At 44.2% G+C, this 12,500-nt stretch overlaps 2 protein-coding genes across 5 annotated transcripts in view; both read left to right on the top strand.

Moving 5' to 3' along the window:
• The first annotated feature begins 2,037 nt into the window (after nt 1–2,037).
• LOC113592200 (uncharacterized) lies at nt 2,038–7,857 on the top strand. 3 transcript variants are annotated; one of them, XM_081704471.1, is made up of 11 exons: nt 2,038–2,292; nt 2,698–2,811; nt 2,989–3,042; nt 3,303–3,347; nt 3,682–3,750; nt 4,290–4,325; nt 4,539–4,571; nt 4,679–4,728; nt 4,858–4,906; nt 5,006–5,077; nt 6,300–7,857. In XM_081704471.1, the coding sequence occupies exons 1-11, from the start codon at nt 2,239–2,241 to the stop codon at nt 6,663–6,665; spliced, it is 942 nt and encodes a 313-aa protein (XP_081560597.1). In that variant the 5' UTR covers nt 2,038–2,238; the 3' UTR covers nt 6,666–7,857. The 3 variants fall into 3 exon arrangements, with proteins under 3 accessions (XP_081560597.1, XP_081560598.1, XP_081560599.1); XM_081704472.1 differs by lacking the exon at nt 3,303–3,347; XM_081704473.1 differs by lacking the exon at nt 4,858–4,906 and having other exon boundaries at nt 4,693–4,728.
• Nucleotides 7,858–9,536: 1,679 nt separating this feature from the next.
• The window catches only part of LOC145652880 (uncharacterized), a 3,204-nt gene continuing 240 nt past the window's right edge, over nt 9,537–12,500 (top strand). The window contains exons 1-3 of one of the 2 annotated variants that reach the window (XM_081704637.1): nt 9,537–9,774; nt 10,712–10,765; nt 10,970–12,500. The exon at nt 10,970–12,500 is cut by the window's right edge and continues 240 nt beyond it. In XM_081704637.1, coding sequence (XP_081560763.1) covers nt 9,625–9,774; nt 10,712–10,765; nt 10,970–12,214 — 1,449 coding nt within the window. In that variant the 5' untranslated portion in view covers nt 9,537–9,624 and the 3' untranslated portion in view covers nt 12,215–12,500. Of the gene's footprint in view, nt 9,775–10,711 lie in introns of both variants that reach the window. The other variant, XM_081704638.1, reaches the window with a different exon arrangement.

The following is a 12,500-nucleotide window of genomic DNA, read 5'->3' as shown; positions in this document are numbered from 1 at the left end:
ACATATAGTGTGTACTGAATTTACATATAGGTGTACTGAATGTGTACTGAATGTACATATAGTGTGTACTGAATGTGTACTGGATGTGTACTGAATGTGTACTGGATGTGCACTGGATGCTCACTGGATGACTATGAGGTGGCAAATCTAACCGTGTGTGTGTGTGTGTGTGTGTGTGTGTGTGTGTGTGTGTGTGTTACAGAGGCATCAGAATAATGAAATGAATTACTCAGAGGAATTAGAGGTAAATTTATGCTCTGGTTGAAGAGTGATAAAAAACACTTACAGCCCATAACTGAGGACATTCACTTGAACAACACACACTATGCACAGTGTCTTCATACTGCCTCTCTGTTGAGTTATTGCATTGTTACTAGTTATTTTCGTCCACAAAAACAGAGACTTATAAATCATGGAGATGACAGGCAGGCGGTATGTAAGGTTATGTATCTCACATGATGCAAGTCCGCATGTTTTGAGAGTTTTCGACAGTACCAGTCCCTACTGGGATTTCAGGAATGTTCTACTTTAATCCACAGCTGCTACGACACTTTCCACCATTTAAACCAAAGCAAACAGGGTATGCACTTTTGTTTCTTCAGCACGCAATGCGTACCATCTATATTTATTTTACATTTATTTTATTTGCTTTTATGAATGTTTTAATGTTTTAAGTTAAACATTTGTATGATTCACAGAGTTCTTCACACACACCATGCAAACTCCATAGATCAAGAACACAGTGAGATTAGATTTTAGGAGATGAAGCATCTTTCATAAAACTAACCCCCAAATCAAATGGAAACAAAGTTCGATTGAGAATAAGCACAAGGTTTTAGGTTGTGTGTGGAGTAAAGCCTGCCCTGTTGGATGTCTTTAGTTCTCTAAGACCAGTGACATGGTGAACAGTGCAGAAATTCACAAACAGGTAACTCAAGGATCCATAATACCTAAGCGGCCCAATCACATTTGGGAGCCTACATGGCGAGCGTACTGGGGTTGCCATGGAGACCGAGGCCTTTATGTTCAGCACTGAGGATTGCCAGAGTAGCGCTGCCGGGTCTAACGATTAACTGGGCCACAGCAATGAATTCAGCAATGAAGCACCACAAGCTGATGACCCTGCAGTGAGTCAGTCTGATGAGAAAAACAACACTTCACACACTGCTGTAAAAAGAGCCAAGAAACAACTGAGTATAAGCTGATCAGTTCATTATCACTTAACTAGAGGATCCAAAAACTGATGAGAAAACGAATCCTTCAAGCATTAAGGACAATTCATACCGTCTAGAGGACACAGAAGACTCAACCTCACCTGACTCTGAATCAGCCAATCCAGCAACACCTTAGATGACCAGTCAGCCAATCCACTGACCCTGAATCAGACACTGCCGAACCCTCCTCTATTCTTACCACTTACTATCTGGTGGGAGAACTAACTGATCTCAGGTCAGTTTACTGCTTTAAACCCTCAGTCATGACCAGTGCAGGGGGTCCACAGGATTAATAGAAAATAATCCACTAACATGCTTTAATGCACACGTTAATCCACTAACATGCTTTAATGCACACGTTAATCCACTAACGTGCTTTAATGTTAATATGATTCAGATGTGCTGATAACATGCATTCAGATCTTCACCGTTTACTGTGTTATTGTACAATGGTTCATGCTTATTGTGTCTTTAGGATGGATCACCATAGCTGCAGTTTGACTAACAGTAATGAGTTCATTCATTGCCAGTGTTATAGAACCATTCAGGTCACTGTGTTCAAAACTCCCACACATAAATATATTTTACAGTCAACAACACACCAGTCCTGCTCAAACACTTATCCAGCCATAAATCAACGTTTAACTAATTGCAGACCTTTCAAGAGAAATAAATCAGACTCATAAACACTCTTGAAAAAAACAGTCATGCATTCAGAAACTCGTCATGATATTCCTGGTGTGTAATTTGCTTTTGTTTTGGGGGTGGGGGTGGGGTGGATGTGGATGGGGTGGCACGGGGGAGTGGAGAGGACACCCAAAAACAGAGTGATGGATGCTTCTCTGCTGAGCCACAGGGGGCGAAATGTGAAGTGTGTGTGTGTGTGTGTGTGGGAGGAAAAAACAAGTCCATCACTCCTCCGATTGACAGTGAAGGGATATAAACCTTCCACACAAGCCAGAGAGTCACTGCAGTTGAATGCGGGCGCGCTCTTCCTCTCGACACGTCTCAGAAAGCTTCTGCCATGCTGGTTGCTCTCGCGCTCGCCTGCGTGCTCGGTGTGGCCTCGCCCAGTCCAGTAAGTAATACACCTCCGTCGCCTTGTTTAGTTGCTCAGGCAGTTCATATAATGGTATGTAACTGGGCTACACAATATAGACCATTGTAACTTTGATATTGTGTGTGAAATTAGTAACATGGAGATCACAAACTAATACTATGGGAAGTACCATGGTCCTGTTTTATTATAATACTGTGTAAGAACTCAGCTATGTAACATGTCAGCTATGTAACACATCAACAGATATAGAAAAGTTAGCAATTTTTTATTCATCTAGTGCACAATATGACCTGCAACAATAAAGCACAACTAATACCAATGCAAAACAAAAGTGTTCAAATGCCACTAAATTACTATGCAATGATCTTTTAAAGCATTCAACCAACAGACTGCGGCAGGTAATTTGCTGGATGTATATTTCAGATTGTTCAGTCCAAAATTCTGAATGATCTGGTTGCACAGAGGAGTTCTGTCAGAGAGAGGTACACAGGGCAGCAGATCGACATTCTGGACAGCTTCACACCTGTGCTACCTCCTGTGAGCACACACCTGCCCTCTCTCACAAACACACTCTGAAATGCAGACACAGGAAACTACATTTTCTGCAATACGTACTAAGATTTACACATTTGAACTCAGCAACCATCATAATAAACACGTTACATTTATGAAGCATGTTTCTCCTTCTCTGTTTTCTGCTGATTTCATGCTCAGATAACTGAGGGTCCCTTATCGAGTGGCAATGGACAGAAAGTCACGGTCGTCCAGGTACACTCACGGTCGTCCAGGTACACTCACATTCATCCAGGTACACTCACGGTCGTCCAGGTACACTCACGGTCGTCCAGGTACACTCACGGTCGTCCAGGTACACTCACATTCATCCAGGTACACTTACCACACAAAATATTCCAACAAACACTTCGATATTCCTTAACAAGTACCACCACTTACTCAAGAAAGAAGGCAATTCACTAAGCAAAAAAACCAGTTGATCCTAAACATTTAGTCATGTTTGTCACATTCAGATCACTGAGGTTCCTGCACCAACTATTAGTGATGGACAGCAACAGGTAGGATCACACACACACACATACACACATATATCAAAAACACACACTACACACACACATATCACAAACACACACACACACATATGTCACAAACACACACTACACACACATACACACACACATACACACAAACACACACACACACACACTACACACACTCATAAACCCAATAATTATGATGCAGTTTTTAAAGGAAGCATTTTGGCAAATTCAGAAAATTAAAAGGAAGAACCAGAATCAGAATCAGAATCAGAACCAGAACCAGAATCAGAATCAGAACCAGAATCAGAACCAGAATCAGAACCAGAATCAGGTTGGTGTTCTTGTCTTTTAGGCAGCAGCACAGAGCTCTTCAGAATCTGAGAGCTTGAACCAAAGTGAGTCAGAGGATGCATCACCAGAGGTATAACACACACACACACACACACACACACACACACACACACACACACTCACACACACTCACACACACACACACACACACACACTCACACACACTCACACTCACACACACACACACACACACACACACTCACACACACACACACACACTCACACACACACACACACTCACACACAAACACACTCACACACACACACACACACACACACACACTCACACACTCACACACACACACACACACACACACACACACACACACACACACACACACTTGCACACTCACCCACTGTAATTATTCTGCCAAGAATTTGTGCATGTTTTGTCATTTGTGTTTTAATGCACCGGTGTATTTGTGATAGACAGACATCTACTACCACATTTACAGACAGGCTTGATTCATTGAAGCAACTGAAATAAATGTTTTATTGGAAATCTAACATTAATATAATACTATTCATTCAACTGTTTCATGAAAAGTGGCAGACAGCTGAAAAAAATCTATGAATTTAACTCTTGAATATATGAATCTAACTCCACAGACAAGTGAAGAGCCAGATTCAGACACATCTGAGCAGGTATGCGCCCTCTGCAGGCCTGAGTCAGTACTGCAGGCGTGCTCCCAGTCATTACTTACAGCCTGTCATCAGCCTTTCATTGCGCTCACTTCAGCAACAGCTCTTTCAGCAAAAACAGCAAGCTGTGTTTTCTGAGAGGTACACAATGGAAGGGCTCCATGTGTAACTTTGCGGTCTGTTTTAAAGTCTAATTTCTATTGTCTTTGTTTGCAGACCATGGAATCACAGGACACCTCAGAGAACATGGTAAGTCAAACTCTTCAAAATCTCTACTGGCTTCCGACAGTTATGTGAGTTAATAATGAAATGTCGTAAGACTCACACTTTAAATATAAATATCTGAACTGTCTTAGTTTTTTCTTGTTAGACATCTGAGGAGATGGAAAATCAGATGGAAATGCAGGTAATAACACATTCAGGAGAAACAACAACTGATCTGTCACTGCACAACCACACCAGCAGGTGGCAGCACCACGCAAGGTCACTGACCTAAAGGCAGCACAGGGCAGACATTCTCCATCTTGACTCTCAGGAACAGTTCCCCTGACTCAAGGCTGCTCTGTGCTGCCCTGGGGTCAAAGGTCAGTTTTACACAACACCTACAAATTTACTCTGTACATGTTCTGTACTGTAAGTAGATACAGTTTTATCCCTTTTCATGACTGTGTGTGTGTGCTCAGTTCACAGAACACACCAACTCTGAGGGGCACTTGAGAGACAACAGTCACGGTAGTGAAGAGAACATACGGAGGGTGAGACACCACATTTATTAGATTATTAGTGTTTATTGCACACCACTCTCTCCTCTCTGCTCAATGCATACACACCACTTACATTTTTGCTGCTGTAGGGTTCTGAGTTGGACTGCTACACTGAACACAGAGAGGCAGATAAATGGCAAAATTCAAAATGGAAATATTGTGTTCGAGTTAGGAATTGATGTAGCCTTCCACACACCTAATTGACTGTGCCAAAATGACTCATGAACTTTGCTTTCTGCGGGAGACAGAAAGGGTGGAGCAACAATTTTATCTCTCTAGGGGGTCTGATGTGTGTGAGGTCTGATCTGTGTTAGGTCTGATATGTTAGATCTGATGTGTGTGGTGGTACACTGAGGTCTGATCTGTGTGACTTCTGATGTGTGTGAGGTCTGATCTGCGTCAGGTCTAATCTGTGTGAGGTCTGATATGTGTTAGATCTGATGTGTGTGGTGGTACACTGAGGTCTGATCTGTGTGAGGTCTAATGTGTGTGAGGTCTGATCTGTGTTAGATCTGATGTGTATGGTGGTACATTGAGGTCTGATGTGTGTGAGGTCTGATCTGTGAGGTCTGATGTGTGTGAGGTCTGATGTGTGTGGTGGTACACTGAGGTCTGATCTGTGTGAGGTCTGATGTATGTGCTGGTACGCTGAGGTCTGACGTGTGTGAGGTCTGATGTATGTGGTGGTACACCAAGGTCTGATCTGTGTGAAGTCTGATCTGTGTGAGGTTTGATGTGTGTGAGGTCTGATGTGTTAGGTATGATATGCGTTAGATCTGATATGTGAGGTGGTACACTGAGGTCTGGTCTGTGTGAGGTCTGATTTGTGTAAGGTCTGATCTGTGTGAGGTCTGATGTGTGAGGTGGTACACTGAGGTCTGATCTGTGTGAGGTCTAATCTGTGTTAGATCTGATGTGTGTGGTGGTACACTTAGGTCTGATGTGTGAGGTCTGATGTGTGTGAGGTCTGATCTGTGTGAGGTCTGATGTGTGTGGTGGTACACTGAGGTCTGATCTGTGTGAGGTCTGATATATGTGCTGGTACACCGAGGTCTGATGTGTGTGAGGTCTGATGTATGTGGTGCTATACCAAGGTCTGATCTGTATGAGGTCTGATATGTGTTAGATCTGATGTATGTGGTGGTACACTGAGGTCTGATCTGTGTGAGGTCTGATTTGTGCGAGCTTTGATGTATTCCTCGGTCTTCCCCAGAGCTGGATCCATGCTCTCAGCCATCGCTTTCACCACCGAGTGCACGCCGAGCCCATAACACGAAGCGTGGCTTCTGAGGTGTCTGTGGAAGCAGCGAAGGTGGGCGTGGCCGAGGCTGGAACAGTGGGTGTGGCGACCGGGGGAGCTCCTGTGATGGTAGCCCCCACCTTACCTGCCGCTGCTACGGGGGCCGTGGTCCCAGAGTTGGAGAGTGCCGCCAGCGAGAGCATAGAGAGTGCTGGGGACTTGGAGCAGTGGAGCCGTTGCAGTCGGACGGCGGATAACGGAGACTATACCAGCTGCGGCATCACCTCCACCCCCGGCACACTGCGGCGGGAGGTGCACCGCGGTCACCTGATCATCTGAGAGAGGAACTCCGAGCTCACATTCAGCAGTAAACATCAGTCCATATGGAGATGGTGGCTGGCCAATCACAAGCAGAGGCGGGGAGAAAGGAACGACGGCGGGGATGATGTCATAATGAAACTGTAAAGTGTTGTCATGGAATCCACGCACGCACTTCTACCTTAGACATTTTGGTACTAACAACACTTACCTGTAATTCTTTAATGAAAACGTATATTGATTTACAGTTAATAATTATACAGTTTAAATCTAACTATATATATTTATACTGACCGTATTTATATTAATTATGCAGTTTAATCATTAATAACATCACGTTATAGTCCTAACAGGATCATGTCTGATACACTGAAGATCTAATAATACTCTGACGTATCTAAACGGTACTTGTTTACAGTGCAATAACTCTGAGTGTGGCTGTTTTCATACCAACCTTTTATTGACATCACTTTATTCTTTCTTTCCTTTGACATTGTCCTTTGCTCAAACACTTTCCATCTGCTGTATGCAGGGACACGCTACACACTCATCACACACTGGGACATTGTTACTAACCAACATGTAATATTTAATAACACTTGTTTAAACGGATTATACACTGAGATTAACTTTATGACCAACACACATGTTTTGCAGCAGTGTGTATCTAATCAACATTAGTTTATATTGCAGTAATCTTAAACCTCTTCACTTAAGCTTTAACCTCGAGTGTAGTTTTTTATAGTAGATGATGGATATTTTACAAATAATCCAGTAGATAATCAAACACAGGGCCTGTTTCACTGTTCATTTCATTACACTGCATCACATGTAAAAGAATAAACCTGAAATGCGTTCCTGTTTGTGTGTGTACAATTTCTGTGATCCCTCTCTGTTTTATGGAGCGTATGGCTTCATCTGAGGCTTGTGCACTGTGTGAGTTCTTACTCTTATAGACATTCCACAGATCAAGACCCTGGAAGTGGAGAGCTGTAGTGTTGGGGTCAGGGTTAAGGTTAGGGTTAGGGTTAAGGTTAGGGTTAGGGTTAGGTTTCAGGTTAGGGTTAGGGTCAGGTTTCAGGTTAGGGTTAGGGTTAAGGTTAGGGTTAGGTTTCAGGTTAGGGTTAGGTTTCAGGATAGGGTTAAGGTTAGGGTTAGCAGTAGGCTACAGCTTTAAACTCTGATGACCCTCTTAAAGAGGAGATAACTTCAACTTTTTACTTTTCTTTTGTACTTTTTTGTAGACGTGGGTGAGATCTCTAAAAACTATGATTCTGCACTAACAGTGTGTTTGATAAAAGAGAGGTGTGTGTGTACCAGTGTGTCTGCAATCAGGCCCGGAAATTTCTCATCTGAACTTTCTCCAGGTGTAAAAGCTGTATTGGGATGTAATGATATCCACAGAGGCTGAAAAATAAGGTGTGTGTGTGTGTGTGTGTGTGTGTGTGTGTGTGTGAGAGAGAGAGAGAGAGAGAGAGAGAGAGACAGAGACACTTGCAGTTTGCTTTAAAATAGTAAGTGTGGAAAAGTGCTGCCTGTGAGTCAAAGTCTACAGAGTCAACCTGGTACAGGACACAGGACACAGCCTGGTACAGGACACAGGACACAGCCTGGTACAGGACACAGGACACAGCCCGGTACAGGACACAGGACACAGCCCGGTACAGGACACTGAGCATGTGGCTCGGCACAGAAACTCCCTCAGCAGAGCAGATATGTTGAATCTGTGTGCTGGACTCTAGCGACATGTGTGCTTTTTTAATGTTCTTCTCTGGGAGAGGACAGGCGTTTTTATTAATATGATTAATTTTCACCGTTTATTTTAATTGCTTTGCATTAATTTGCATATTGGGCTTCCCAAGTATTATTTAACAAATTAAAAAATCAGCACAAAATAGCCTTTTAATTAAAAAAATGACTTTGTGATGTGACTGTGCTGCTCGAGGTCTTGGTGCTGGTATCAGTCTAAACACAATGTGAAACTCTCCTCATCTGATAATTACATGCCAGTGAAGGTGGAAATAGCACTTTAAACACTAACTCCTATTATTGATACCACAAACCCTAGTTATTACTAGTATGTGGATGGACTTTAGCCTAAGTATAGCTGTGTGTGTACCGCTCGAGTGTGTGTGTAGGGGTGAGGGTGTTGTCCTGCATGCCATCATTTATATAAAGCACTGGGAGTATTTACAGGTATGCAGTCACCATTACCTGCGCACAGGCTCTGAGCAGAGGACAGGTACAGGTAAGGACACCTAGGCAGGGTTATTGCATAGCTCAGTTCAGCTGCGGTTCGCATCACACATGACCTCAGACACTGTCTGATGTCACCAGGAATTTGTAGCTGCTTTTACAAGTGAGGACGGTTTCCTGTATTTACTGTGAGGAAGACACGTAAGTACTATGACTCACTTTTCCATAGCCTCCTCACTTTTGTTATGAACTGGTTTGTGATATAAAAAAAAGTGCAAATTGAAACTTCTGCAGCTGGAAGAAAGATTGTGAGAGAATGTGAGGGAAGTCATGAACTTTGGTGTCATAGTAAGTCTATGTTTTTTAGTGCATAATGCACTGGGGTTCACGTGCTTGCATGTATATTGGCTTCAGAAGAGTCAGGGTTCCTGTGTTTTATGACGTGTGACGGATGACGTGATTTCTTGCAGGGCACGTGTGCCACTATGATGAAAGTGGTGCTCATGTGTTTCATCGGGTGCCTTACAGCCTTACCTGCAAGTACAACTCCAACTATACAATGAGAGAAAGATGAGCGCGCATGTGTGTGTGTGTGTGGGGGTGTGTGTGAGTGTGTGTGTGTGTGTGTGGGTGTGTGTGAGTGTGAGTGTGGGGGGGGGGCAGTTGAACATCTGAGGTGTGTGACAGAGAAAAAGTCTGAATATGATTGTATGATTTTGTGTGTGAGAGGAGGGGAGGGGAGGGGAGGGGAGGGGAGGAGGAAGAGAAGACAAAATGAGTAGACATGGCAGTGAAACAGTGCCAAACCCTGACATCACCTCTCCTGTGTGTGTGTGTGTGTGTGTGTGTATGTTTGGGTGTGTGTGTGTGTATATGTGTGTGTGTGTGTGTATGTTCTGTGTCACAGGTTCCTTGGCTGGAGGAGCTGCAGTCAGTAAGATCAGCCTCATACCTCCACCTCCATCACTATTATACCTCCACCACTATTATACCTCCACCACTATTATACCTCCATCACTATTATACCTCCACCTCCATAACTATTATACCTCCACCACTCATACCTCCACCTCCATCACTATTATACCTCCACCACTATTATACCTCCATCACTATTATACCTCCACCACTATTATACCTCCATCACTATTATACCTCCACCTCCATAACTATTATACCTCCACCACTCATACCTCCACCTCCATCACTATTAGACCTCCACCACTCATACCTCCACCTCCATCACTATTATACCTCCATCACTATTATACCTCCACCTCCATCACTATTATACCTCCATCACTATTATACCTCCACCACTATTATACCTCCACCTCCATCACTATTATACCTCCACCACTCATACCTCCACCTCCATCACTATTATACCTCCACCACTCATACCTCCACCTCCATCACTATTATACCTCCACCTCTCATACCTCCACCTCCACCATAATTTCACTACTCATAGTCATCATGTGTTGCAGGATTCATAGCCAGTCTCATTCACATGGCAGTTGACCAGCGGCTGCTACTGTTCACTCCATGTGAATCATTTACATCGTTAGTACGTGAAGCTTCTCCACGCGGGTCAGTACGTGTGATCTGATAAGACTAATGTCTAATACAGCACACATTCAATAAATGTTGTGAACTAGCAAAAAGTAAAGTCATATAAACAAATTCACAAATCCTAACGCAGCACAGGTTCTGTGAAACCACAACTTCCAGAAAAACTGTCTGTACATCTACAACAACACATGTGGGACCACAAGGCTGGTCTGAGTGGTGGGTAGAGGGGTGAGTGTCTGCTCGCTACAGCCTGTCCAGTCTGTCTGTTATGAATAACCATCTCTCTGCTCTCTCAGGGAAGTGGAGATCATCTCATTGATAACAAGAGAAGTCCACGACAAAATCCTGTGGTATGCTGTGTTTGACTAAAAAAACCCAACAACTGGGTGTGTTCTGTTTTGTGAGGGTTTGGTGACACCACGTGAGGGAGGGGTTTGGTGACGTGAATGTGACATGTGAGGGCGGGGTTTAGAGTAGGCGTTCTCTCGTGGTCGTGATGACATCATCCAGTTGTCTACAAACCTCCCAGTGATTTTACTCGCTGTCTATTTCAGGCCAATTCCACACACAGCAACTTCCTCCAGACAGTCTGGCGCACCCCTAGACTGGTGCCCAGAGAGGTGGGCCACACGAACATGCCAGCTGCCCAGACACGGCTCACCTCGGCTGGGAAGAGCCCACGGCTCGCGTCCTTATCTGCGAGAGTTCTGGAGGTCACCACACCAAATGTTCCAGCAGTTGTTCCCACCACTCACACCCAGGACTGTCCCCAGCCTGGGCCCAGTGACGCCCGCGGCCGTGGCGCGCAGGAGGCCATTATGACACGCGCACGTCTGCGGGTGAGGAGCGCTGAAAACGACGATGACAACGAAGGCCGTGCTGTCGCTTCCTCTGGACACGAGACAGAGGCGGTGAAGTCCGAGGCAGTGAAGAGCGAGAAGAGCGAAGCAGTGAGAGGAGGGCGGGGGGTAGCCGAGAAGGCCCAGAGTGCGGACTTCAGCTTTGAGTGGGACGACTTTGGGATACAGGGGGATGAACCCGCTCCCCCCAGCACATCAGGAATGCCACAGGAAGCAGACGGCGTCAGGAACTCAGCCTCGAGCTCTTCTAGTGATTCTGACGATTCCAGCAGTTACAGTGACTCCAGTGACTCTAGTGATTCAAGTGATTCCAGTGACTCTAGTGATTCAAGTGACTCCAGTGATTCAAGTGACTCTAGTGATTCAAGTGACTCTAGTGATTCAAGTGATTCCAGTGACTCAAGTGATTCAAGTGACTCAAGTGATTCAAGTGATTCAAGTGACTCCAGTGACTCAAGTGATTCAAGTGACTCAAGTGATTCATGTGACTCAAGCCATTCTAGCCAGTCTAGCGATTCAAGCGATTCAAGTAACTCATGCACCTCTAGTGATTCAAGTGACTCTAGCGATTCAAGTGACTCCAGTGATTCAAGTGATTCATGTGACTCAAGCCATTCTAGCCAGTCTAGCGATTCAAGCGATTCAAGTAACTCATGCACCTCTAGTGATTCAAGTGACTCTAGTGATTCAAGTGACTCTAGCGATTCAAGTGACTCTAGCGATTCAAGTGACTCTAGTGATTCAAGTGATTCTTGTGACTCAAGCAGTTCAAGCCAATCAAGTGACTCTAGTGATTCAAGCGACTCTTGTGCTTCTAGTGACTCCAGCAGCTCAAGTGATTCTAGCAATTCCAGCAATTCAAATGACTCCAGTGATTCAAGCAGCTCAAGTAGCTCAGTCAAACCAGTTCCTCAAAGTGAATCCAACTCCAGTGAATGAATCAACTACACAAGCCACACTCTATCCTCCTGAATCATACTTCACTGACACGTGTTTGCACAGACTAGAAGTACCAGGTTTCCATGTTAACCAGTAGTGATAGCTAAACCACCCTAATGCTCATGTTTGACATTAATTTACATGGTTTCTGTTTTTTGTGTGTATTCTAAATAAAAATATTCTTCAGTATAGTGTGCCTTTTACTTCTGTAAAAACTTACACTCCCAAGTCTCGCTCCTCCTGAACATTTGAACAGACGGTGGACAGAATTTTACATCCTTAGTGT

The sequence above is a fragment of the Electrophorus electricus genome, chromosome 21, assembly GCF_041902795.1.
Source record: "Electrophorus electricus isolate QZ-2024a chromosome 21, ASM4190279v1, whole genome shotgun sequence".
In the NCBI taxonomy this organism is placed as follows: domain Eukaryota; kingdom Metazoa; phylum Chordata; class Actinopteri; order Gymnotiformes; family Gymnotidae; genus Electrophorus; species Electrophorus electricus.
This window is presented reverse-complemented; position numbering and strand designations above follow the sequence as displayed.

Excerpts from the sequence above, each read along its gene's own strand:
- LOC113592200 (XM_081704471.1), top strand. The coding sequence starts at position 2,239 with ATGCTGGTTGCTCTCGCGCTCGCCTGCGTGCTCGGTGTGGCCTCGCCC. Across the intron at positions 3,751-4,289 it reads CAGAGGATGCATCACCAGAG|ACAAGTGAAGAGCCAGATTC; the intron begins GTATAACACACA and ends CTAACTCCACAG. Across the intron at positions 4,572-4,678 it reads AGGACACCTCAGAGAACATG|TTTTTTCTTGTTAGACATCT; the intron begins GTAAGTCAAACT and ends GAACTGTCTTAG.